This window comes from Rhinichthys klamathensis, unplaced genomic scaffold, assembly GCF_029890125.1.
Source record: "Rhinichthys klamathensis goyatoka isolate OS25496 unplaced genomic scaffold, OSU_Roscu_1.1 h1tg001043l_1, whole genome shotgun sequence".
In the NCBI taxonomy this organism is placed as follows: domain Eukaryota; kingdom Metazoa; phylum Chordata; class Actinopteri; order Cypriniformes; family Leuciscidae; genus Rhinichthys; species Rhinichthys klamathensis.
Genome location: NW_026607318.1, coordinates 4980 through 32810, shown reverse-complemented (window position 1 = coordinate 32810; position 27831 = coordinate 4980). Strand labels below are relative to the sequence as shown.

The 27831-nt window shown below is 40.5% G+C and overlaps 1 protein-coding gene across 2 annotated transcripts; it reads left to right on the top strand.

The window, feature by feature from the left end:
- On the top strand, window positions 1–27831 carry si:ch211-267e7.3 (ADAMTS-like protein 2). 2 transcript variants are annotated; one of them, XM_056244669.1, is made up of 18 exons: window positions 1–320; window positions 2766–2903; window positions 4811–4886; window positions 5111–5213; window positions 5542–5687; window positions 6670–6793; window positions 7295–7375; window positions 7465–7640; window positions 11896–12328; window positions 13779–14127; window positions 15421–15524; window positions 15619–15745; window positions 15890–16103; window positions 17243–17398; window positions 17498–17668; window positions 17862–18038; window positions 22932–23076; window positions 27630–27831. In XM_056244669.1, the coding sequence occupies exons 1-18, from the start codon at window positions 313–315 to the stop codon at window positions 27749–27751; spliced, it is 2850 nt and encodes a 949-aa protein (XP_056100644.1). In that variant the 5' UTR covers window positions 1–312; the 3' UTR covers window positions 27752–27831. The 2 variants fall into 2 exon arrangements, with proteins under 2 accessions (XP_056100644.1, XP_056100643.1); XM_056244668.1 differs by having other exon boundaries at window positions 2761–2903.

Genomic DNA, 27831 nt, shown 5'->3' with positions numbered 1-27831 from the left:
TGTTTCTGGGTCCTCATAGAGATGGATGCAGTACTTTGAAATCTACAAGGTCAATCACAGTCAGTGGGTCTGACCAGCCCCCTTTCTTTTCTTCCAGCAGGTTGTAAAGCCATTAATGCATCAAGGCTTTGGTTCACCGTTAGACCTCAAAGTGCGAGCCCCTCTCTCTCTTTAGTCTTTGGTTAAGATCAGGGGGGCGAGGTCTCCTTGTTCTCAAATGAACCATGTACTGTCTCTGGACTGCAAGATTCGGACATATTCTACACTACTTTGTCTTACACTTATGGATTATTAATACAGCAGCAGGTGCAAATGTTAAGGTAAATCGCGTTCATTTTTGTATATCGCTGTGAAACACTCTTTGGGCTTGAAGTCGTAAGCTTGATCTACTAACGCTGCTTTGAATAAGCGCTCAGTTACAAATGCCGGTTAAAATGCGGGAAGCGAGAAGAGCCTCTGTGGCGGGAGTAACGTCAAACTTTCACAGCAAAACACGGGTTTGACCACGTCCACGAGCACGGCATTGCTCTTTTATACAGCGTTTTGAGCTCATTTGGATTCTGAGATCAAAGCCCAGACAGAGTTTTTATGTCTGGAATTTCATAATTAAAACTGCACATTAATATAACTTTTTTTTTCTTCGCGATTTAACCCACACGCACGTTTTAGACATTCGCGAGAATATCAAATAGTGAGCACTTTTTATTTGCCTATTGAAAATGTCTTTTTCACTTGCCTTCTGTTCTGTAAAGTTACTCCGTGCCGGTGAGGTGACAACTTTTCTTTCTGTTGCATGAGTTGATTCGAGGTTAATCTAGTGATGGGTAGTCCGACTCATTTCCGTGAATCGGTTCTTTCGAACAGTTATTTTCAAAGCACCTTGTTAAAAGTCTGAATCAGTCGACATACGTCACCGCGCGTTCCTATTATCCTTTTTTCTTGTGTATTTTCTTGTGTTCAGTTCGTTTTGTTTCAGGCATTATTCAGCAAAACAAAAGTAGTTTTGATCGTAAATATAATTTGTAGCCTATTTATACTAAACTGGTTTAAATTAATTTACATCGCTCGGCTGGAAACGTTTTTGGATGTTATTTATTAAAACCAACATCTGTGTTTATAAAGCTGTCAATCATACTATTTTCCCCCACATTTTCGATAGAGCGGTTTCAATGTTGACTCGAGAACCGCTGGCGCTGATTCAGTCCGTTTCGTGAATGGTTCAAACAGGTTTTGTAACAGGTTTTTCTACCGCTTCACTAAAAAAATCCGAATCTAAAGAACGATTCGTTCACGAATCCCTATGGTTGTCCATAAATAGAGCATTGTTATTCGCTCAGTTGTTTGGTCTAACATTTATGGGCGTTATACATGCTGTTTGAAAGCAATACTGTTACTAAAAGATGTTTTAATGCTCATTGAGAATGTTAATATAACCAGTTCGACCTGACCGGCGCCGTGTTCTAGCATCAGCAGACTAAACTCAACTGAAGTGACATTTCGAAACTCATTGGGCCCATGTGGTCTCCCTAGGGGGTCTCCATTTTAGGACTGCATTAGAAAGTGGAGAAAAGTCTATTGTCTATTTAGAATATAAACATCTAGAGGGCATTCGGATAAAAAACATATGGGCATACCCTTGTTTGGACAAGATTCCCTTAAGATCCCCTGTTTGGGGCGGGGGATACTGTGGCTCTAGCCAAGCTGTTTGGGTTTGTAGAGGGGGGCTGCCAAACCTCCGTAGCCTACTACAAAACATCCCATGATTATGCATTTCTACAAGCCTGCAGTAATAGTCAGTGTTCTTGCTTTAAGGGTCATATTCTACTGTTAGTCCGTATTCTACTGTAACCATGCTTCTAAAAAGATTCAGTCGTGAAAAAACTCAGTCGTGACAGTTAGTGCACATCTATGTGAAAATGTCACTTTCAAATAAGTGGATTTCATGCTAAAATATACCATAACTTTCCAAATGTCAGTTGTGGACTAAACAGCACACTATTCAGGATGGGTCAACGGGTGCATAAAGCTCTAGGAAGAAAATGGTCTTTGTGTAAATCCGCCTCCTTATACCAAAATCCAAACGTTGACCATTAAAGCTGGTTTGAGATCAACCATGCTGGGCAGCTCTTCTCTTTGAGAGCTTCACAAGACTTTCCAAGGAGCCGTGCCTGTGTTAAAGTTCACTGATGCACGGCTTGAAGAGGAGTGATTAACCTGCTGTCTAGACAACAGGAGTCTGCTTAATTTGCCTACAGTCGCTTGCCCTTTCATCTGGGCCGTTAGGGGGGCTCCATCCACCTTCGTCTCCATCTCTTCCCTAAAACTGCCCTCCACTTTCTCTCTCTTAAGTAACAAAGTCTATCTCATCTTTAATGTCTCTAGGCTTGTCTGAGTTTCTGAATTCATAGACAGCCAGTCTGTTTCCAATTTCAGCCAAAGTGTTTTCCTTACTGTCCTATTTTTCTTTTTTTTATTCTGCTCTCTATTCTCTATTCTCTCTATTCTATTTATGTCTTGAGTTGCTTTTTGTCTTAACAGTTTTTAATACTTGAGTTAATACTTGAGTCCAACATACTTTAGTAAACAAGACCTGTACTACAACAACAACATTTGATTAGTGCCTTGAGAGTCATGACAGCTTTTATCCACAAGTTACACAGAGAAGTGGTTGTGTCTGACAATAATGGCCATTGTTTACAGATTTTCCATGTTATCATGCAAGTGTGCAGCAGTGAAGCACTGTGTCTCTGTCTTTGCCAGGACAGCAGTGAGGGGAGGGAGGATTTCCAGAGGCAGCCAGACGAGGTAGCTCAGTGGTGGGGTGAATGGAGCAGCTGGTCCACCTGTTCCCGTACCTGCGGAGGAGGAGTGCGCTCTCAAGAGCGTCACTGTCTGCAGCAGAGGTAACCCACTCTTAACTAGTACACACATGCTCATTCAGATCCAGCTCACCCGAGGAAAAAAGACCCTCTGAATCTGTACTAATCAGAAGTGACAAGTCTGATGCTTTGTGCAAGGTTCTCCACTATGGGTTGAGAGCTGTCAATTTGACCCTGGTCTGAACCCACTTTTCACACCGGGTAATGTCACTCACGATCAACTAACAAAATTAATTTAATGTTGGATTATTTGGCCCTGAATGCTCAGTCTCTGTTTAACGTTTTTACTTTGATATCATGAACAATTTTGATCTGTAACTGGTTTACATTTAAAGTCAGCATGACTTTAAGTTGTGAAAGTCTTTTCTGCCCTATTGTGATGTATGTCCGGGTCAAACGGCTTCTCAAACAAGAAAGAATGTAGGACATGGGACTTGATTTTGATTGGATCTTTTGATAGTTGTGGTTTGCTATTGCTGTGATCTCATGTGAGGGACAGGTTGTCCAGCCCTCACGCCAGTAAACATCATCAGAGAAGAGTAGAGATGTTGCTGCAAGAGAAAGATTATGAGAGCACATGGATTTAAAAAATAATGATGTGCATAGATAAATCATTAATAATGAATACGACAATATTTCATGAAAATAAGAATTGTCAATTTTGCTCATGGGGACTTTAATTATTATTATTATTACTATTATTATTTTTTAATCAATTTATTTACACTTAGTATTTATTTTAGTTTATTATTTACTTAAGAGAAAGAGAGAAAATAGTGAACAATTATCCCATCCATTGAAGATAAACTGTGTATAAAACAGAGTTTCCCTTCCTCAGCCTATACCAGAACCCAGACTAACCCAAGTGAACCCTCACATGAGAAAGGGGGGAAGTGGGAGAGAATTCCCCTTTGACTAATATCCTCCAGAGCACCCAGAGGAATGTCATGTGGAATTAAAATCAATCCACTGGCCCACATGACACAGGGAATTCTGCTCAGAATGACAAACATATTTATAAAATGGCTCTTAAAGCAAATGGTCAAACAATTTGAGGAGATTCCACTGAAGATAAGGGCCCTGGCTGAGCCAGTCCAGCTGGCTCCCATTAGCACTTCCCAGTATGGTGGAGGCAGCGAAAGGTGTGTGTGTGGGGGGAGGGAGCGGAGCGGAGAGAGCTAGAAAGATGAGGAGAATCATATATGGATACGTTTAGAGAGATCCCAGTGGCACATGCTGTGTTTTGCATGGTGGTTACCATAGGTATGGGATGCTAGTGTGCTGAGGTTCCCAGTAGGGTTATTATCGTTAACTAAAACACAAACTATTAAACACATTTATTTTGAATTTTATTTTAGCTTTATTTCAATTCACAAAAGTCAATAAATATTAGATGAACAACTTTTAACTAAACAGCAATTTTGCCTTGACATCTAACTGCAATAAGTTTGATATGAAGCCCTAAAATTGCTTACTGGAAATAAATAAATGCTAAAACTGAACTGAAACTAAAACTGAAATGAAAACTAACCCAAATTGGAATATTTAAAAAAAAAAAAAGAGACAAAAGCACATGACAAAATGACAAAAAAATTAATTAAAGCTAATTCAAAATATTAATAAAAACTATAGGCTAATATAAATACTAAAATAAGTGCTAACCAAAAAAAAAAACCCAGCCTTGACCGGTTTGGTCCAATACTGGTGTCAGGTAGTTAAAAAAAAAAAAACTAAAAACACCTGAAATAACATTGCTATTTTATAGGGATACCTGTCCATAAAGGTGATCAGTCCATATTAAAGATTTATTGTTATTTGCTGATATTAGGTATTTAATTGATCGGTTGTCCACCATAGCAGATCCTTTCATGAATGAGTAAAAATGTTATGTCCCATCAAGATGGACTTATATACAGATGAACTGTTTTCAGACTGACGTCGACCCACAACATCAACAGTTCCTTCTGCACTGGACCATCCAAACAGTATCAGCTGTGTACTAACCAGGTATGACCTAAAGTTTATCTTCATAAAGATGCTTGTGTATAATTAAATTATAACCCATAATAATGTGACTGTGTTTACTGGGTGGAATACTCCATCCAGGCCAACTGGCATAACTGTGCATTTTTACACATGTTGTTGGCTTGAAGCTCTAATATCTGCAGGCTGTTTGACCTGCTGCCTGGCTCACGAGCTGTGTCTTTATTGTTGTCTGGATGTTTGCCTAGCCGTGCCCAAACAGCAGAATCAGCTTCAAACAGCACCAGTGCTCTCAATTCAATGCCAAAGCCTTCGGCAGGAAGCACTATGAGTGGGTTCCACTTTATCCGGGTAAAAAAAACGTCTCTCAGTGTTTTCTTTTTCCACCTCACTCTCTCTCTCTGTTTTTTTAAAAAAAATCACTCTAGTGTTCTGAGTTCATTTGCTCTCCTTCTCCATCTTTTAGCCTTTCAGTGTTCTAGACTCTTCTGAATTTCTTGTCTTGGCCCCTGGCCAGCTCTATTATAGCTCACAGATGCCCCTTTAGGATTATTTCCTCAGCCCATAGTCCCCTATGTACAAAAGAGGCCTCTCAATGCCATAAAGACCTATTATCTCTAGAGGAATTCTCTAAAGCCTAGATCGTAATGATGTTTTGCTGATGTCACCTCCTGTTCAGATGATTACATCAACATCTCCAATAAGCCATGTGACCTCCAGTGCACCACAACCACAGGAGAAAGGCAGCTGTTGGTGCCTGCCCATGACGGGACCTTCTGCAGGGACGGCATCTACCAGGGTGTTTGCATCGAGAGACAGTGTCAGGTGTGTCAGAATAATATTTGGTGCAAAGATCATTTCCAAGTTTCAAGAAGCCAAGGTCCTGAAAAGCAAGAAGGCTACATTAATGCTATATGTAGGATGCTTGACATCGTAGCAAAAGCAGTTTTTCAATTGAATTTTTATTGGTTGATAGCATTGGGTCTCAGCTAACCGTTTTGTGTTGAAATCATGAATCATCAATAAGCTCACACTTACATTTATTCGACATTTATAATAAAGCCAGACATGGAAACATGGAATCTGTTGGGCTAACATTTAAATATAAATTGATTATGTTCTAATATTTTAAATTCTGACCGATAATTATTTATGTTAAGGCTGACAATTAAAATAACTAACCCCTAATATTAAAATTAATTTAAACGTACACTATGTAACTTTTGTCCAGTTACATAGTGTACATTTAAAAAAACTGACATAAATAAAAATGGTTCACTACACATGTATTTAGGCATCACAACATTATAATATAAAAAAAAGAAAATTAGAAATTAATTTTAGTATTTCTAGAGATTACATTTAACAGTGTTATTAAGTTATTAGTGATTTTAAAGATTAACTTTAAAATAGTGTTAGATAGCAGCAAAGGTAATCTGAATGTAAAAATAGAGGAAATGAGAAGGAAGTGTGACCTAATGGGATAGAGATCAGGGATGGAGGGGGCCTGTTGCATAAACTTAGCAACTATGTTAAGACTATGTTTGAAGAACTAGTTTGACCAACTTGCTGTTAACCAACGGGTAATCTCCATCTAACTTTTCCAATTCAAATTAGACCGATCTACCATCTCATGTAACTTACTTAAAAAAGTTATGACCAGTCTTGAGGAAAAAATTTAGGTGACTAAATTTTAAGACTAGGCTAAGCTGTTTATGCAACCGGCTGGTTTAAGCTCTTTGGTGTCATAAAGTGATCACTGCAAACTTTCAGTTCAGTGCTAACTGTTCTGTTGTCTTTGTTGCAGGTAGTAGGGTGTGATGGGAAATTGTATTCCAGTAAAACCATAGACAAATGTGGAGTCTGTGGTGGAAACGGAGGTTCTTGTTATCGTGTCTCAGGATCTTACCGGAAAGGGATCACACAGTTAGGTATATCTTATGTTAGCATTAAGGGTTGCTTAGAGTAGACCTTAGAGTTTCCTTTTTTCCATGCATTTAATAAATTAAAGGAATAGTTCACCACAAAATTAAAATTCTGTCATCATTAACTCACCCTCACATTCTTCCAAACTTGTATGAATTTCTTTCTTCTGCAGAGAAAAAAATATATTTTGAAGAATGTTGGTAACCAAACAGATTTGGTTCCCATTGACATCCATTGTTGTTGTTTTTTGTCCATACAATAGAAGTCATTGGGAACCGAAATTGTTTGGTTACCAACATTCAACCTTCAACATATCTTCTTTTATGTTCTACAGAACAAAGAAAGTCATATGGGTTTGGAATGACATCGGGTGAGTCAATAATGACAATTTTTATTTTTGGATGGACTATCCCTTAATGAAGATGTTTCATTTGACACAGTCATTAAACACAAGCATTATTTTAACAAATAATTTAAAATGTTTTCGTTTGTCTTTGTGTATTTAGGTTATGTGTTCTTAACCAATATACCAGTTGGTGCCACTGATATCCAAATCATAGAGCGGCGGAAAACTGAAAATATTTTGGGTCAGAGTTTCATTGGTGGATCAGTCAAAATTCTGCTGGGCAAAGAGAACAATAAAGAGTGATTAAATGTATCTTTCATTATCTTCTAGCTCTCTCTGATGAAGCTGGTCACTTCTTCTTCAATGGGAACAGTGTGATTGACAATCCACAGAACTTCCATGTTGCTGGGACAGTGTTCAAGTATAGGAGGCCGGCTAACCTCTTCTCTGATGGCTTTGAGTACATCATGGCTCAGGGTCCCACACATCAGGCCCTGAATGTCATGGTAGGTATATAGGTATGTAAAAATCACAACCATGTTTTTATTTTATCTCATATGTGACCATCTGATAATATCTCAGACAGCAGTATGTAGTATGTATAATTAAAGACAAGTAAAGGATTAGTTCACTTCAGAATTAAAATGTCCTGATAATTAACTCACCCGCACGTCATCCAAGATGTTCATGTCTTTCTTTCTTCAGTCGAAAAGAAATTAAGGTTTTTGAGGAAAACATTCCAGGATTTTCCTCCATTTAGTGGACTTCAATGGGGTACAACGGTTTGAAGGTCCAAATTGCAGTTTCATTGCAGCTTCAAAGGGCTCTACACGATCCCAGCCGAGGAATAAGGGTCTTATCTAGCGAAACGATCTGTCATTTTCTAAAAAAAATTAACATTTACATACTTTTTAACCACAAATGCTCGTCTTGCACTAGCTCTGCGATGCGAATGTTTCCCTTGTAAAAAATTCGAATGTTTTCCTCAAAAACCTTAATTTCTTTTCGACTGTAGAAAGATGACGTGGGGGTAAGTAAATTATTCAAATATTTTAATTCTGAGGTCAACTAATATTTAGTCATATTTAACTGCACTGACACTATCGGATGAGAACAAAATTTGAACAGAATTGAGTTGAATAATAACTGTAACTTTGCAACATCAACACTATTATTGAACAGAATTGAATCAACATTGAACTGACTTTTAACGCCCTATTTTAACGATCTGAAACGCAAGTGTCAAAGCGCAAGTAACTTTGTGGGTGGATCCCGGTGCTGTTGCTATTTTCCCGGCGGGATAAATGCCTCTTGCGCCTGGCGCAAATCTAAAAGGGGTTGGTCTGAAGTAGCTTCATTATTCATAGGTGTGGTTTGGGCGTAACGTGAAATAAACCAATCAGAGCGTCATCTCACATTCCCTTTAAGAGCAGGTGCGCTTGTTCTAAAGCGGATTCCTATTATAACGGCGGATTTGCCAGGCGCGCGCCAGGAGCGGTTCACAGCCGAGGAGAACAAAGTTCTCGTCAGGGCCGTAAAACACAGAGAAGTGACATTGGGGATGGAGAAACCCACCCAAATTAACTTCTGTTAAACAGGCGTATGATAATTTGGGTAAATGTGTAAGCTACATGTATGCTTTTATAATAAATTGTCTATCTATCTATCTATATCTATCTATCTATCTATCTATCTATCTATCTATCTATCTATCTATCTATCTATCTATCTATCTATCTATCTATCTATCTATCTATCTATCTATCTATCTATCTATCTATCTATCTATCTATCTATCTATCTATCTATCTCATGACCCACCGTTAACTAAACAAAACACGACTCAGGTTCATTAAATAGAAAAATCATCAAGGTTTATTTTTGGCTTACACAAAAAGTATATCACACACACAAGGATGCTTTCATCACAAACTACCCGAACAGAAGGAGCCTCTAAACCACCCAGCAAAATAAGAATCAAAACACAATAAAAAAAACCATAAGGTAAATTCATCAAACAAAACCTTGTGAATCACTCAGTTAATCCAAAATAAATTACATGCAAAAGTAGTTCCTCTGTTCAAACACTAAGCCAGTAGCATCCTCGTGCTGCAGTAATAAATAGTGGGGGAACAAACAATATACAAACAAACAAAAAGAAAAGAAAACTAGTCCGCCCCAAAGGCCTTTCCCATTTCTTTTGGGCCCGATTACCAGCTCAATCGCCCAGGCGGACTAGACAATACCCAAACCAAATAAACAAACAAAAAAACCCCAAACAAATTCAATTACAACAAGAGCAACAAATGGGCTCCATAGAGCTGAAAATACAAACATTAAAACCACTTTATTATTCATATTAAAACAATCACCCCATATTAAAACAATTTAATAATTCGAATCAACTCATACCTGTCTCAAAGATCCAAAGAAATCCACAGGCGAACCTCTCGCATATGAACACCACAAGTGTCGATCGATTTCCGCCGACCAGAAACAAACGCACCTACTATTCTCGTTCCTACCACTGAGCTTTATACTAGGCTAACCACACCCCCTTGATTCACAACTTTACTCCCTTGATGTCACCTGCTACATATCTATCTATCTATCTGTCTATCTGTCTATCTATCTGTCTGTCTATCTATCTGTCTATCTATCTGTCTATCGTAATAATGTATGATTTGCAAAAATGAAAACTGCTGCTTAGATGAGAGAATCAACGTGTATGCGCGTTGTGCACACGCTACATTGATTATGGTCAAGCATGCGCCCTTAAAATAGCATAATAAACAACGCGCAACGCGCCACTGACTTTAGACTAGGTTTTTTCTGGTCAGTGGCGCAATTGTTTTATAGAACAGCAAAATAGCATGAGGGAAAGTTTGCGCCGGAACACGCCTCCTCTTTGCGCTGAACCACCCCGGGGAGCCAGTGGCGGCTCCAGACAATTTTGATTGGGGGGGCAATGGGGGGTCCTGGTCATTTCAAGGGGGGTCTCATGAAAACCAACAAAAAATACAGTGAAGACGGCTAATAACTGCATATTGCTGCTACTTAACAAAAACAACACAGCATATCAACTACTTTGTTTTTAATTAATTAATGAATTGCAGTTTGCAAACAATATGCTTGAACTTTAATTGCCATAGTCACACCCATGACAGAAAACATATTTACAAAATTATATCCTCCTCATCCTCCAATTCCTCGGTGTCCTCTGTTTCCAGTCTTTACTAAGAAATCCTATGAAAAATTATTTACAAAATCTTCTGCAGGACAGTTCAATTCTTTACAATAATATAATATATTATGAAAGAAAATTAAGCTGTTACACTGAGATGGTTTAGGAAAACCATAAAGTGTTTTTGTACAGTCAATTAATTGTACAGGCAGCATTAAACCATCAAAGTTAAATGATTGTTTATAGCTTATGAATTTCCTAGCCTATATTTTCTTTAGCAGGGGGGTTCAAACTTTTTAATGGCAATGAGCCCTAAACAATACCCTTGTGAGATTCTTTATGTAGGCTTATAATATAATAAAATATATGCCTAATATAATATATAAAAAATGAATTGAAGTATTTGAAGTGATATAATATATCAGTTTAAATGCTTCAATTTGTTTTCATATTATATTACTATAATATGAAAACAAACTGAAGCATTTACTGTAAATAGCTAGATCTAATAGCTAAATATTTTCAAGAAAAGTGAATATGTGAACTCTTTTATAGTAGCCTAATCTAACCATGCCTGAAACTATTTAAGTCTATGTAAACTAATGATGTATTTTGAGTTTGCACGCGGGTGGGTGTGTAATTGTTACCGTCCTGTGTCCATCATCCGTTATTTCCACCACTTTAATCAAAACACTCTTCTGTAAAACATGATATTGTGATTTTATTTCACATGTCTTTGCGTTTCTCGTCGCCTCTCGTATTGAGATATTTGCTCCGCACACACGACTCACTGCCAATCACACGCGCTCACATCATTCTCTTTCTTTGAAACCTGTTAACTGCACTCACCAGTTTGAGCACTGCAATTATTTCTCACATACAATCAAATGGATTTCCCCACACATTTCGCGTCAGTCCTCTGCGTGGCATATTATTCTTTTCTGCACGGCCGCGGCATCAGAAGTGCACGACCGCGCACGCGCGCAGCTTAGAGGGAACGTGATTCTTATGTTTATATATTTTGTATGTCGAATAAATTATTAATTATTATTGTTCTGCGTAGTTTGAAGATAACATTTTTAAATATTTATCCCGGATATATATTTTCTTAATCAGGAAGGGGGTGGGGGGTCAAATGGGGGGTCAAAGCATTTTTTGGGAGGGTCTTGAGACCCCCCAAGACCCCCCCTGGCACCGCCTCTGCGGGGAGCGCAAGTGTATTTCTTAGTTAACCGACGTGTGTCTGTGGAGGGAAAAGTCCGCTTTGCGAGGGTGCAAAATAGGAATGAGACATGCGTCAGTGTACAAAGTCATTTGCGCCGGGTGCAAGATAGGGCCCTGGCAGTTACTGAACTGAAACAACATTGAATTAAATTATGCTGAATAATGACGCTATCTGTAGAGTTGTTTTACAGCTAAAATTGAATTTGTTTCATAAATGATGAATTTTACATTAACACTGTTATTCTCCTGTTTAATAACGTGAAGCTGCTTTAAAACAATCTATAAAGCGATAATAAATGTGGCTTGACTTTTTTAAGTACAGTCTGTTTTTTTCTTTGTATGTTTATGTGCAGTATTACAACCTCAATGGAAAGATGCCTTACATCACATATGAATACACAGTTCCTCGAGCTCCAGAGTTGAGAGCGGCACCTCCCATGGCCTCCACCCCTGAGCAACCTCAAATAAGCAATCTGATGTCAAAGACATCCAAAGACCCTTCATCGGCAGAGCAGAAGGTTAACGCGTCCTCTACGGAGCTCTTCTCCACTCATAATGAAATCGAGGCTCGAAAGGAATATGGAAAGAAAAACAATCAGAGCAGTTCTTTGGTAGCCCAAGATAACGTGGAGGTGCATGTGGGCCATGAGGAGCTGTTGTGGGGACTTCAGGCCTCTGTAAACTTCAGTGAGCTCCCTGGTCTGGTGTTGTTTAGACCTGCCAGTGAGGTCCTCCAGAACGAGCTTGATGATGAAATGCACCATCTTGAGGCACAAGGCAGTTTTGGTAAGTTATTTTAAGGGGGAAAATTTTTTGGGTTCATTCGTTGGCATTTCATTCTGCTTTCACATTTTAGGTCTGCATTTCACACAGGTTTTGGTGCAGACAAGGGTAAAGTTTAGTTTAGTTTGATTTGTGTAAAAGCTGTTTTGCTTGGGAATTACCCATGGGTCTGTTCGGAAAAAGGGGTTCTGTTCATGTGAACTACAGTATGGTTCATGATTGATGCAAATGCGGGAATATTTTGCCAATATGAAACAAACATTGTTCATTGTACAATTAAATACACTACCTTTCAAAACATTGGGGTCTGTAAGATATTTTTTTAATGTTTTTGAAAGAAGTCTCTTATGCTCACCAAGGATGCGTTTATTTGATCAAAACACACATGGTATACACATTCATATTGTGCAATATTATTACAATTTAAAATAACTGTTTTCTATTTAAATATATATATAAAGTAATTTATTCCTGTGAAGCTGGACTAGAGTCTTCAGTGTCACAATATGCTTCAGAACTCATTATAATTTGTTATTATTGTCAATGTTGAATTTTTTTTTAAACCGTGATACATTTTTAAAGATACAGCATTTATTTGAAATAGAAATCTTTTATAAAATAAATGTGTTTATTGTAACTTTTTATCAATTTAATGCATCCTTGCTCGCTGAATAGAAGTATTCGTGGATGACAAGGATGACAAAATATGGGTTTTTTTTTCCAAACAAACGGTATGTTTATGCACAAATAATAGCCTATAATACTGAAAATACAATAACAAAAACATCAGTAGGCCCTTTGTAATTTAAAAACGTAAGCCTAGGAGAAGACTATAAATTGGCCCTATTTGAAATGCAAAAACAAAAATATTCACACTGGTGTGTAGGTAAAAAAAAAAGAAAGAATATAGGCTATTACTAAATGACTGTTGTCTGGGGCCTCAATACTTGCATGTTATTTGTGAGGCTTTATCAATGTGAGGCTTTATTTTTTACGCTTTTGGCGCTATAGCGAGCGATAATAAACTTGCATTTATTAACAGAATAATGCGTCTTTCGGAAGAACATTGTTGCCAGAACTACATCTCTCTGTGCACGTCTATGACTAGTCACGCAGGTACTGGGCTACTCCGCAGCGGCAGCGATCCGAACCAGTGTAAAATAGTCCCAATGTAAACACTTATTATAGGTGTACCATAGTGGTTCAGGATAAGGCAAAAACACGGATTGGAAAATGGATTCATTATGAACTCGCTCATTATAGACATTTTGTAAATTTTGAACAGAAAAAAGTTAAGGACTTTTATTTAATGCTCATTGCTCAAACCTTTCAAAATATGACGCGACCTCCCACAGAGCTCGCTGAGGCCCCCTTGTGGGCCGCGACCCCCCTGTTGGGAACCGAAGGACTAAATGACTGATTTCACATTTAAGCATGCTTTGCTGTTGTCCAGGTCCTGATTCCAACTTGATTGACGGTGATTCGTCTAGTTCCAGTGACTCCAATCACACCTCTATGCCAGTTCTGAAGAGTCTCTTCTATGATGGGGCGCAATGGCCCTCAGGCTCCAGACAGCCCTGTAAAGACGATTCTGCACTCTCAGGTTGTGCCATCATCAAGCTCAACTCCAGCTCTTCACTGGACAACAGCCTGACACTGGAGATTTACCCGGGCAGCCTGGACATGCACGGTTCAGATGGAGAGCCTCAGCCGGAGCCCAGGACTAATGACTCCACAAAGCACCAGTCCAACCTCCTCCTGCTCCACCAGGTGGAGCCAGTGCAGACCCCCCACAGTGAGAGGTCAGACAGAGGGCATTTGAGAGGATTGAGCCTTTTAATGAATGCTCTGACATATTTATTGCCATGGTCTGGCTTGAGTTGTTATGAATGGAAATGTGCACCAATCTTTCCAAACGTCACTGCATCCTTTCCACAGATGTGCGTGTTAGGGTAGAAAAAAGGTAGAACACTTTTCCTTTCCCAGCCTTCAATGTTCTATTCTCAGAGGGCAAGTTAACATGAAATTATGAAAAATAAATGAGCCTTTTCTTAAATTGTGGATATGCAGGAACTCATGGGATTTACATTTTCTGCTGTAACTGTATTGATGGTAATGTAGTTCAATAATTCAAATTCTGGTTCAGACTTAAGCAAACATACATATAAGTGTGAAAGCGACAAAAGTGTCAGGGTGGGTGAATTCAAGGTCTGATGAGTTATGTGCACTATTTTAGCCTATGCAATCTAAACCAACAGGCTTTATTTATTTATTTTAAAGCTATATTTTTGTGCCTTTCTGGCTTTATTCAATGTGTTTGAATTGAGACAGGAATCACAGGAACAGGATTGGGAAAGGACCAAGAGCTGGAACTGGAACTCAGTTGACCAATGCCAGTCTCACCCTATTCAGTTAAATGGCATATAAACTCTTGTGGAAATCTCATATTTTGTCTTGTTGTTATTAAATTACTAATTCGAAATAACTAATTTCTGATTAATTTTCCAAACTACGCCAGGATTTTTTTTTTGAGCTGTTTATTTGTTTTGTTTTTTGGCCTGCCAATATTTTCACTGTCCCAACCACAAAAGAATGAACATATATTAATATAATATATGTAATATATATATATTTTTAAATGTAATGTTAAGTTTTATTTATGAATTTTTTCTATACTTTCCCTTTTTGTTTTACAAAAAAAAACTATTTACACAATTTTCTTTAAACCAATTTATTTACTTTAAAAAAAGAATTGTACAGTATAGAATTGTACAGTTATACAGCTACAATATAACTGTAATGTATAAGTGAAAACAAAAAAAATCTGCATATTTTGTCTATACTGTATGATAGTATGTAAAGGTCTATTTCCTTGTTAAAATATACTTGTTTCTTCCCTGTAAATATAAATATGTTGACTGATGAAAAACATTATTTTAACACTGTATAAGCTTAATATAGTATATAATACATAATTTTTAATTCTGTGACATTTCAAAAGTTGAAAAAAAAAAAAGAATCAGTCATTTGAACCAGCACTTCTCACAAACTTTTTTCTGTCCTTTCTCTCTCTCTCTTTTCTCCTACCCCGGCAGTAATGAGTTTGAGGTGGAATCTCTGGATCATGACATCAGCATGTCCGACATGTACAGATGGAAGGTATCTGCGTATGCACCCTGCAGCTCAACGTGTACCACAGGTGAAATTACAAGCACACACAGAAACATATACACAGACACTGATACACATTTGCAAACACACAATGAACCTGACCTTATGCTCTGTGTCTGTAGGTATAAGCACTTCTTATGCCTTATGTGTGAAGTATGATGGGTCAGAGGTGGATGAGAGCTACTGTGACGCTTTGACCAGGCCGGAGCCCACACATGAGTTCTGCACAGGGAAAGAGTGCCTGCCCAGGTTTGATACTGACACTTAATGCTGTGAATTGAGTTTAATATAATTTGCTTCATTATACAGTAAGTCAATTCTTAAGCATAGATGTTTGGAACAGCATCTTAACCATAGATGCAGATGCTATAGGTATTCTGTATTCTGAGGCAGGTGGGAAACTAGTCGCTGGAGCGAGTGTTCCCGGACATGTGGGGAGGGGTTTCAGTTCCGCACGGTGCGCTGCTGGAAGATGATGGCACCGGGATTCGACAGCACTGTGTATGATGAGCTGTGTCAGGCTGCCGAGCTGCAGAAGCCCATGACACGGAAAGCCTGCAAGAGCAAAAGCTGCGGCCCGCAGTGGGAGATTTCAGACTGGTCTGAGGTCAGTGTGTAAAGCCTTTAGTCTCAAGACTTTATTTAAAATGTGCATGTGAACTGAATATTAGATGCCAAAATTGACGTATGCCTGCACAGTTAGTTGCATTGATCTCAATTAAGTTTATTTGTATGCTCCAAATCAGCTTTACAGAAAACCCTTGTGGAAAGGAAATTAAAAAAGAGAAAAATAGTTCTTATTACAGAAATAATATACTTTAAAAGAATATACTTAAGTGCGTACATAATGTAATGTTTTCAGACACTTAATTGCATGATAATTAGAATTAAATAAAAATGTATTATAGTTTAAAATTAAATTAAATGCAATTAGCTGAACTTTAGAGAGCTTTTTTAACCCACTTGAGTACAACTTTTTTTATGTAATAAGTCATTTATTTGACAATACTTCTATTGTCTTTGAAATATGGTTAAAGTGTACTGCCAAATGTACTGACAAACATTTATCGTTAACTAAATATCTATTAAAACCTGTATGTTATGCATTTAATAATATTTGTAACTACATATTTGTAATGATCAAGTGTTTTAAGAAACAGTCATAAAAGTATACTCTCTTTAAGTACACTTAAGTGGTCTTTTATTTCATTAATATTATATTATCTGCATATACTTTGAAGATTTGAAGTACACTAAAAGTTCACATTCAGTACAATTTTTCACAAGGGATGTGCCTTTCAAACCCAATGGACCCACATCTCCGTTCTCAGAAGCAAAATTCGTCATAGTTGGGTAAACTTCTATAGCGGTGAATGAGAGAAGACAGCAAATATCATTTTTGCATTTGCATTTGCAATAGCAAAAGAAAAAATACACAATAGTGTTTCCACGACTTTCCATAAGAGGGAAAAATATAGAGAGATTGATTACAGCAGTCAGAAGAGAGAAAGATTTCCCATCACAACACCCTCGCAGCAGCGTTAATAAATTTTTTTGTAATTTACTGACAAGGTAATATAACACAAAGTTTAGAGTCATAAATGTGTATTTAAAAATAAATAAATTATTAAACACTTTACTAGATGTGTGATGTTGATAACTGTGGAAATGCGTCATCACAGTCCATGAAAAGTGTCCATAGTGAGCCGAATGTGGCAGTAACCGTAGTGTTTTTCATTGTGACAGTGTTCAGCGCGGTGCGGTGGTCGTGGGGTGAGGAGCCGTGAGGTGCGCTGCTCCATGGAGGCCAGACTCTGTAACGAATCCACCAGACCGGCCAGCCAGAGAGAGTGCGAGGGGCCGCCTTGTGACCGCAGGTGGACCGTCTCTGACTGGGGGCCGGTGGGTTTCAGAAAACATCCTGTAAAATATCACATAGAAACTTCAAATAGATTGTCCATTAAACATGACATTATGTGTCTTTGTTTCTCCCTCTCTAAGTGCTCAGGGCCGTGTGGGGAGGGCAGGATGAGACGCTACGTGGTGTGTAAGAACAGTAATGGGAAGGTGATTTCTGATGGGCAGTGTGATCCAGAGCTCAAGCCGCTGGCGGTGCATCCGTGCGGAGACAAAAACTGCCATGCCCACTGGGTGGAACAAGAGTGGGAACAGGTGAGCTGAACTGCAGTTTATGAATGCTAACTCTTCCCATCCATCTCCTATGCTGTGTTATTAGCATTATTTATATACTATTACAATATTTATCAATATTTTTAATTACTTCGATTTTAGTTTTAGTGAACGATAACAACACTATTTGTATAATGAGTTTTTTACTGTAGTATTTTGTTTTGAACATTCCCAGTGTAATGCCACATGTGGCCGTGGGGTGAAGACGCGTCAGGTGGTGTGTGCAGGGCTGGAGGGTGGTGTGTTCAAGGAGTTCCCCGAACGGATGTGTGACAGATCCCTCAGGCCTGCAGACAGTGTGGCCTGTTTCGAGAGACCCTGCTCCAAGTGGTTCACCACTTCCTGGTCCCAGGTTAGGAGTGGTTATTATAGTTTAACTGGTTTGGAAACTCATTATTACATTTTATATGTTCTATAGAATTCAATTTATGCCATATGTAGCATTTTCATTGGGATTTTTACTTATTAGGCTCATGCTGTGGCAGTGTAGTTCAAAATACTATGTATTACACAAAATGTCGTGTGCCATTTTTAAACATTACAAATCAATTTAAAATCTCAGTTATAATTTTGATTTCCATTGAGTAGATGTTCAACATCCTACTGGTCATTTATGGAAGCCTGTTTAAAATAAGAAATAAAGTCACTATTGTGAGACATAGTCACGCCGTGAGAAATGGAACGTCTCGGTTACGGATGTAACCCTCGTTCCCTAAGTAGGGAACGGAGACGTTACGTCTGGGTGGAGTGTGCTGTCACACCAAAGGGGCATGGTCGACCTCGCTGCTGGCAAGCCAATGGCGTCCACTATCCAGTGAGACAACCTTTGCTTGGAGAGAGCCTTTCCCTTCAGCTTCCCACCATAACAGACAAAGAGCTGGTCAGAGGTCCTGAAACATTGCGTTCTGTCTACATAAGCACGGAGGGAGGGCGCGTACTGGACAGAGCAATGCCAAGGCTGGGCCTGCCTCCTCCAGGGGCAGCGCTTGCAGGTTCACCACCTGGTCCCGGAAGGGAGTGGTGGGAACCTTGGGCACATATCCAGCCCGGGGTCTCAGGATCACGTGAGAATAGGCCGGCCCGAATTCCAGGCACGCTTCATCTACAGAAAATCCGTGCAGGTCCCCTACCCTCTTAATGGAGGCCAAAGCAACCAGGAGCGCTGTCTTAATGCGTTGCCGTTGCTGCGGATGCCATATGCCCCAGGAGCCTCTGAAAAAGTTTCAGTGGAACCGCACTCTTACCCTCGAACTGTCTCAGGCAAGTCAGCAGTGACTGCGTGCGCTTGCTCGTAAGCTGCGCGCACATGGCGACCGAGTCGATTTCCATACCGAGAGAAGAGATCCTCTGCACGGTGCAAAGTTTGCTCTTTTCCCAGTTGACCCGAAAGCCCAGACGAGCTAGGTGCCGGAGCACTAGATCCCTTTGTTCGCAAACCTGGTCTCGAGAGTGAACTATTATCAGCCAGTTGTCGAGATAGTTCAGGATGCGAATCCCGTGTTGCCGTAGCAGCACAAGAGCTGCCTCGACGACCTTCGTGAAGACGCGAGGAGACAGGGCTAGCCCGAATGGAAGAACCGCGTACTGGTATACCTGCCCCTCGAAAGCAAACCGCAAGAACGGTCTGTGTCGAGGAAGAATGGAGACATGGAAGTAGGCGTTCCTCAGGTCGATCGCTGCAAACCAATCCTGTGGCTACACACATTCGAAAATACGTTTGGCCGTGAGCATCTTGAACGGAAGCCTGTGAAGGGAACGGTTCAAGAGGCGGTTAACCCACTGGTTTTCTTGGGTACAATGAAGTAGGGGCTGTAGAAGCCGGACCTCATTTCGGCTGGAGGGACAGTCTCGATCGCACCCTTCTCCAGTATGGTGGCGACCTCCGGTCTCATGACAGGGGCATTGCCACCGACCATAGTGAAGCGGACTACCCTGAAGCGGGGAGGAGACCGTGCGAACTGAATCGCATAGCCGAGCCTGATGGTTCGGGTGACCCAGTGGGACAGGTTGGGAAGCTCTAGTCAGGCTCCTAAGGACTGTACCAGCGGGGTCATGCGAACCACAGACGTCCCCTCGGTGGTGCAGCGAGGCGGAATGACCGCCCCGGACGTGGGTGGCATAGCGGTCCGGTGCACGGTCATTAGCCGCGTCCTGACAGAGGAGGCCAGGGAAGGACCAGCGTTCCACGGGGGCCTGCTCTGCCAGGGGTCTGGCGACAGAGGGAGACGAGAGTGGCGAGGCCCGTGGGCGGCGCACACTGTCATCCGAGAACTCTGTGACAGAGGGGGACGAGAGAAGCGAGGCCCGTGGGCAGCGCACACTGTCATCCGAGAACTCTGTGTGCTCAGAGATGGGTATGTCAGTTCTTTCTTTAACTACATTAGGGTGCTGCTCACCCGGCCCTCCATCGGGGGAAGGAGTGGTCCTGCTACCATCTCCTGGAAAGAACTGCTGACCATCTCTGAGCAGCCTATCTTAGGAGCGCCGCTTGGCCTGGCGTTTAGCAGGGCGCAGGGCTGGAGAGGGCTGTGGCGCCTTCCTGTGGCTTCCTCCATGACGCGGCCCGGGTGAAGGCTGTTGCTGGGGCCGTGCGGGAGGGGCGGGAGTCGCAGGAGGGCGCCCTCAGTGCCGAGCAGGCTGAGGATTCTGTGTCGACGGCTGGGTAGTGGCAGCAGCCGTCCGTCGGGGAGGAATATGCTTAATAGCCTCAGTCTGCTTCTGGGCGGTTGAGAACTGTTGGGCGAAGTCCTCAACCGCGCCGCCGAAGAGGCCAGCCTGGGATATGGGAGCGTGGAGCAAACGAGTTCGCTCAGCGTCCCGCATATCAGCCAGGTTGAGCCACAGGTGTCTCTCTTGGACCACGTTAGTGGACATCACCTGACCCAGGGAGCGTGCGGTCATTTTCTTTGGCGAGGTCAGTGGCGGCATGCAGCTCATCAAAGAGCCCTGGGTCAGTCCTCCCCTCATGCATGTCCCTGAGCATCTGGGCCTGGTAGACCTGCAGAGTGGCCATGGCATGCAGTGAGGCGGCTGCCTGCCCCGCGGCTCTATAGGTCTTCGCCACCAGAGTAGACGAAAACCTACAGGCTTTGGAGGGGTGCTTTGGGTCACCACTGGAAGAAGCACTCTGTGGACACAGTTGCATCGCAACAGAGCATTCCACCATGGGGACCCCAGTGTACCCTTTAGCAGCGGCCTGATCGAGGGGAGGAAAGGCGGAGGAGGTCGCCGAGCGATCACGAGAAGACAAGGGTGTCTTCCAGAACCTCGTGACCTCCTCATGCACGTCCGGGAAGAAAGGTATTGGGGTTGGCCGCCGACGGGGGTCAGCGGCCGCACCCAAAAACCAATCATCTAGCCGTGAGCGCTCGGGACAGGGTGGAGGGTTCCACTCTAACCCAATGCTCACGGCCGCCCGGGAAAGGATGGCCGTCAGCTCGGGATCTGACTCGGGCAATGCTGGCGCACCCGAAGGCGGCAGCGATGCCGAATCGTCATCTCCTGAGGACTCCTGCCCACCTAGTGATGCAGCAATCGACATGGCATCCTCCTCTGGACCGTCGAATGACACCCGCGGCCCACCCGCGTCATGTGACCAGGACGAGCACGGGATATCATCCGGACAGCTTGCGGGTTGTAACACTGGAGGGATGTGGCCCGAGGACGAATCGTCGGTTGTTGGTGCCACACCGTCACCCTCAGGTCACCCTGGCCACCAGCCGAAGTACCAGCTCCCGTGGAAACAGTAGATCGGGGTGTGGATGAGGGGACTCTCACTTTTGCAAGATCACTGAGTCTTGACCGTAGTGTTACGATGGCCATGTTTCCCGCAATGAAAACATGAGTCATCCACAAGCGCTGCTTTAGCGTGCTCTAAGCCCAAACACGCAAAGCAACACTTGTGCCCATCAGAGTCAGATAGGAGTCGACCGCAACCAGAAGTGCACGGTCGATGCATCTTTAAAAAAACGTGCCACGCACTGCTCTTTTAAGAGAGGATTAAATCTCCGCAGAGTGTTGAAGCGACCAGGGAGACCACACACACACTGGCAGATCACTGCACAGATCGCAGGGAATGTGCACTCGCTGGAAATCGCCATCACACCAACACCTGGAGAGAAGTGAAAACATATCTGCATATTGCCGGCGTTCTCCTTTTATACCCACACGGTGGGGCAGAGTTACGCCATGCAAATTCCGCAGACCCATGGCATTTCCTGGCCATTGGCTTGTTTTATTCCTTTCGAAGATGATAGGCTTCGAGGATGATAAGCGAACCCCATTTCGTCATCATTTCGACGTAACTCGAAGTGACTACGAAAGGGAACCTCGGTTACAAGAAAAAAAGCCACAATGATGAGAAATCAAGTTGCAATTGTGAGATATAAAGTCACAATTACAACAAATTGTGGGATTTAAACTCGCAATTATGCAAAAATAAGTTGTGTGAGATGATAAAAGTCAAAATTGTTCGATAAAGCCAGAATTATGAGATAGTATAGAATTTTATTGCAATTACAATAAAAAGTCACAATTACAGGAAATTGTGACATTTAAAATCACAATTACAAGAAATTAAGTTGTGAGACAATATAAAGTCAAACTTGCGAGAGAAAGTCTCAGTTATGAGATATTGTGGGATTTAATTAAAATGACAAGAGATAAAAGTTGCAATTACTAGAAATAAAGTTGCAGTTGTGAGAAATAAAGTCTCAATTCTGAGACATGAAATCGCACTTGTGAGCTCAAGAACATGTCCTATGTGAACGCCTCCTAAAGGTGCAGTCACATTTGCTTGGGGTAATTTTGCGAGTGAAATCCTGTCATTTAAATAGGAATCCGCACGATCTGGAGTTTCATGTGACGGTGTAAAAGTTCCCCACAATTTTGATGATTTTGCTCATGTGCAGGTTGGTCACACAAATTTGCCACATTGACCAACAGGCAGCTGCTTGTTTTAAAAGTGACTTCTATGTGAGGAGTGCTACATGCATCAAGGACAACAGACCTGAAATGAATGTGTCAGCACTTTAAGAAACACTTCTGTATGGTGTCTGATGCACATGACTAACCCAGCCTAATTATACAGGGCTTCTGTAAGACCAACATTTTAGAAAATATTTGCTTTTGCACCTCTTTGAAAGTCATCAGTGCAAACAGGCTGTGATTTCTCTGTTCTGGTTAATAGTTCATTAAAATGTTAGCCGCTCACACATGTGTTTGTGTGTATGTCTGTGCCATGCAGTGCAGTAAGACATGTGGGATTGGAGTGCGTGTGCGAGAGGTCAAGTGTTATCAAGGAGAAGAACTGGGCCATAGCTGTGATTCAACACTGAGACCAGAGGCCAGACAGAGCTGTGAGGTGCAGCCCTGCACCACTGAGCCACCAGGTACTGTTAAAGCAAACCACAGCACTACAATACAAATAGATTGAGGTTTCCAGACCAGCTTGAGATGGTCTAAGCTTTGATACGGACAGCAGATTTTCAACAAGACAGGCCCTGAGAGAACTGAAAAGAAATCCAATCTATCTTTATTTGGAAAGATGCTATAAGGACGCACTCTGGCAAGGCGATTATTTGATCATGCCAGTTGTAAGTAGTTTACGCTGTACCTTTTAATGAAACACAGCAACGAGTGCGTGTTAAAACGCTTGGCTCAATTAAAAGCACATGTGAATCTATCTTGGCACAACACAAGCTAATTCCTGTGAAATTTAGACCAGATTAATGCTTTGTTGTTTTTAAGCTTTGCAGGGCAAGTGCATCATGCATGTTGTCAATTTGGCAGCGAATTTTGTGTTTTTGGACAGCAGTGACATTCCTTGTTCTCAGTCAGAGATTTAGTTGGGAGAACATGGTACAGACCTGCAGTCACTGATGTTCATCGAGATCTACTTAAAGCACTTTTCTCTACATCTCTGCAAAGACTTGCCTTATGAAGGGGAAGTGTGTAATCTCTGTGCAACAAGCCGTACTGCAAAAACCATGATTGTTTCCAAACAGGTTTCCCAAACACTCCAGCCATTCCACTGTTACGTTTTTTAGTCAAATAGACAGTCCTCTGGAATTTGAACCTCAGTTCAAATCTTAGCACCGGTTCTATGCTTGTCCCGGTCCCCTTTCTCCTCTTCATTGATTCTAAAAAAGGCATAAAATGGCAAAAATATAACTTATACGTTGGTTGGAAATTATGGGACAATTATGGGAAATGGGGCCTCATTTATAAAATGTTTTCCATACTACATTTGATCTTACGATCAATTCTCAAATGTCCTATGGGTGATTCAGAGAATGAATGTCAACACAGAAAATGTGCGTACGTATGGAAGCAAATAAGAGACATAACTATTTGAAATTTAACAGCCACTGAATACTTAGTTTTGAAATATTTTATTTTGAAAAACATTTACCTGAATTTATTTCCTCTGAATTCACCCCTTTGAAATTATTTTACTTTGTAAACCATGTATCTGAATTTATTTGTTTGTTTGTTTTGTTTAAAAACCTGAATTTCGATTTTAATATTTTTCAATGCTCACAAATTCAGATAAAAAAAAAAAAAATCAACTTACAAAATTTCAGATAAAATAGATTCAGGTTGATCAAATTCGACTGCTCAAATTCAGATCTCAAATTCGACTGCTCAAATTCAGATCGAAAAATTCAAGTTAAATATTCACATGGTAACATCCGGGCTACCCAGGATAGGCCACGCCCACACCGGGGGGAAAACAATCCAACCGTCTCTATTGATTTGCATTGCGAGAGGCTGCCTCCTTGTCATTTATGACTTATAACAAAAAACAAAACAATGTCTAAAAGCTGTTGTGAGACAAGGTGTACAGCAAACAAGCTAAATAACCCAGAAATGATTTTTTATACGCTGTCGACCCCAAAAACGGTTTGTTTTCAGGACATAAAAGTGGATCAATTGAGAAAGAGCGCAACTATTTCTCGAACTACTCTGAGAGAACTACGCCCACTGAAAACGCGACATGATATTGTAAAAAAAAAAAAAAATTATTCATAATTTTAACCATGTCGATTGCTTATTTCACCACCCTATGTGAACCTGAGAAGAGGAGATATATTAAATGTACACCCATTCTTCCTGCTGATGTTCAGAAGCTTATAAAACTGTATTTCTGGTGTGTTTTTTTTTTAGCTTATTTGCTGTACACATTGTCACACAGCAGCTTTTATGCATTTTTCTGTCTTTTGTTATATGTTATAAGGAGGCAGCCTCTCGCAATGCAAAGTCAATGGAGACGGTTGGATTGTTTTGCCCCGTGTGGGCGTGGCTTAAATACGCTCTGTCTCTACACAGGCTCAGCTGTTTTTCCTATCCTGGGTATAGCCCGGATGTTCCCATGTGAATATTTAACTTGAATTTTTCGATCTGAATTTGAGCAGTCGAATTTGAGATCTGAATTTGAGCAGTCGAATTTGAGATCTGAATTTGAGCAGTCGAATTTGATCAACCTGAATCTATTTTATCTGAAATTCTGTAAGTTGATTTTTTTTTGTATCTGAATTTGTGAGCATTGAAAAATATTAAAATTGAAATTCAAGTTTTTAAACAAAACAAATAAATTCAGATACATGGTTTCCAAAGTAAAATAATTTCAAAGGGGTGAATTCAGAGCAAATAAATTCAGATAAATGTTTTTCAAAATAAAATATTTCAAAACTAAGTATTCAGTGGCTGTTAAATTTCAAATAGTTATGTCTCTTATTTGCTTCCATAGTACGCCTCTCTTCCAAATGTGAAATCTATACATCGCAAATGATCTTAAAATGTTGCGCAGCTGAATGATTTCAGATTTCCACCTTGTAAATGCCACCTAATTAATATAATTAACTTTTCCACTTCAAAGACCATTTTTATAAATATGAACGTTGACGTGGATTTCAACACTCTAAGTTGAAATCTGCCCAGACAGCAACATAGTGTCGGCCCAGATCCGGCCCACATCTGGTATGCGTTAAATCCACATGTACCAGATGTGGCCCAGATCCAGAGGTGGACAGTAACAAAGTACATTTACTTACTGTACTGTACTTAAGTACACTTTTTGAGTATCTGTACTTGAGTATTATTTTTTCTGGAAACTTTTTACTTTAACTTCACTACATTTGAAAGACCAATATCGTACTTTTTACTCCACTACATTTCTGTCAAGGTCCTTGGGTAGAAAGTAGTAACGTCAGTCAGGGGATGATTTTGGTTGCAGGGGTTGCATTTTGGTTGGAAATGAAAGTCGGGTTGACGTCAGAACCCGACGTCAGATTGACGTCAACATCCAATGATGGATGTTGGTTTCTGACATCAACCCGATTTTCATTTTCAACCACAATACAACGCCTGTCCAACGTTGGAGATTAATGTCAATCTGACGTTGGATTTGGTCTTCTAAATGCAAATTTTGTCATTGTTTTAGAGCACACTATCTTATAGATAACAGTAAGGTTAACATATTCATACTAAAAGACTAACATTTTTTTAAAATAGGGCACTATTTGAGGGAACAACCATTTGGGTGTCTGAAACCATTGTGGACGTTATTGAGTGCACTTATTCAATCTCACATTCAATCCCACTACTGGAACTGTGTTCTAGAAATAAATTTGATATTGATATGAGGGCAGGCATAGATTCAGAGGCATAAGGTACTGTAAGTATTACATACAACAATGCATTGACATTTACTTTTTACTAACTCTTTTAAGTACTTCTGTACTTTTACTTGAATAAAAATCGATCTTTACGACTTACTTGTAACGGAGTAATGTTTGACCAGTAGTATCTGTAGTTTCACTCAAGTAAGGAAGTTGTGTACTTTGTCCACCTCTGCCCGGATCTGGGCTGACACTATGTTTCTGTCTGGGTGTGCTGTGCATATGTTTTTATAAATGAGGCCCATAAAGTCGTGTGAGAAGATAAAAATGCAAAATTGTGTGATAAAGCCACAATTATGAGATATTATGTGATTGCAATTACGAGAAATGAAAGTCACAATTACAAGAAACTATAAGTTTGTGGTCCTTTGCCTGTCTTGTTCCCTTCTCTCTCCTCCCAATTTTTTTCCTGTCTCATCTACACTGTCCTATATAATAAACCAAACAAACAGATAAATCTTTTGAAATCTTAATTATGCCAAGGAAATAACTCAGGATTCGGTCATGAATGCAGTTCAACAGTTTATTTAATAAACAGTAAATAATCAGAGAGATGGAGTCAGGTGTCATGGGTTGAAAATGGAGAACTGTAGGCCTTGGCAGAGAGGAGACTGCAATGGGCCGAGCGTCGTCTGCTGATCGGTAAATCCAGCAAGTAGCCTAATCCAGCAAACAGTGAGGCAGAAAAAATCCAGAACAGGAAGCAAACACACTGGCACAGAGAACTGACAACAAACTGAACAGAGAGAACCAGCAGACATGAGCACCACAACGATCTGACAAAAGACAAGAGCAAACACACGGGATATAAAGGCAAGACTGATGAGCTTCAGGTGCGCTGAGCTGATTAGCTCATCAGAAGATTGGCGTTTCCCAGCAAATTTTTTTTTACGAATTAACGAATGTATTTATTTATAATACAGTTTTCTCTTGTTTTTCTACATGAATTTTTTTGTAATATTTAAATGGATGTATGTATGTATTTATTATATAGCTTTCTCTACTATTACAGTAAACTGATTCTTACATGGGAAATATAAATGTAAATATTGAAATTTATGTACTTTATGTATTTATAACTCTCTCTGCTATTAAACTAGCAAAAAACATTTTATTTATTTATTGCTATTGTGATTTTAACATTTAAAAAGTTATAATAATTATATAATTAATGTATTGATTCTTACATCATTCATTTGTATTAAATAAAGTTTCACATCTTTTATGTCTTTTAAAATAGTCTGTTTTCTATTTTTCCCCAGCTGAGGATGCTTGTCAGGATAAAGCGACAGCCAACTGTGCCCTTGTCCTGCGGGTGAAGTTGTGCACTCACTGGTACTACAGGAAGGCCTGCTGTCTGTCCTGCAGGAACAAGAGCCAGTAGAGTCTGTCTGGCTCTTCACTGTGGCCTGGCAGTTAATGTGAAGACCCTCCTCCCTATACTGGACGCACTGAACCCAGAAC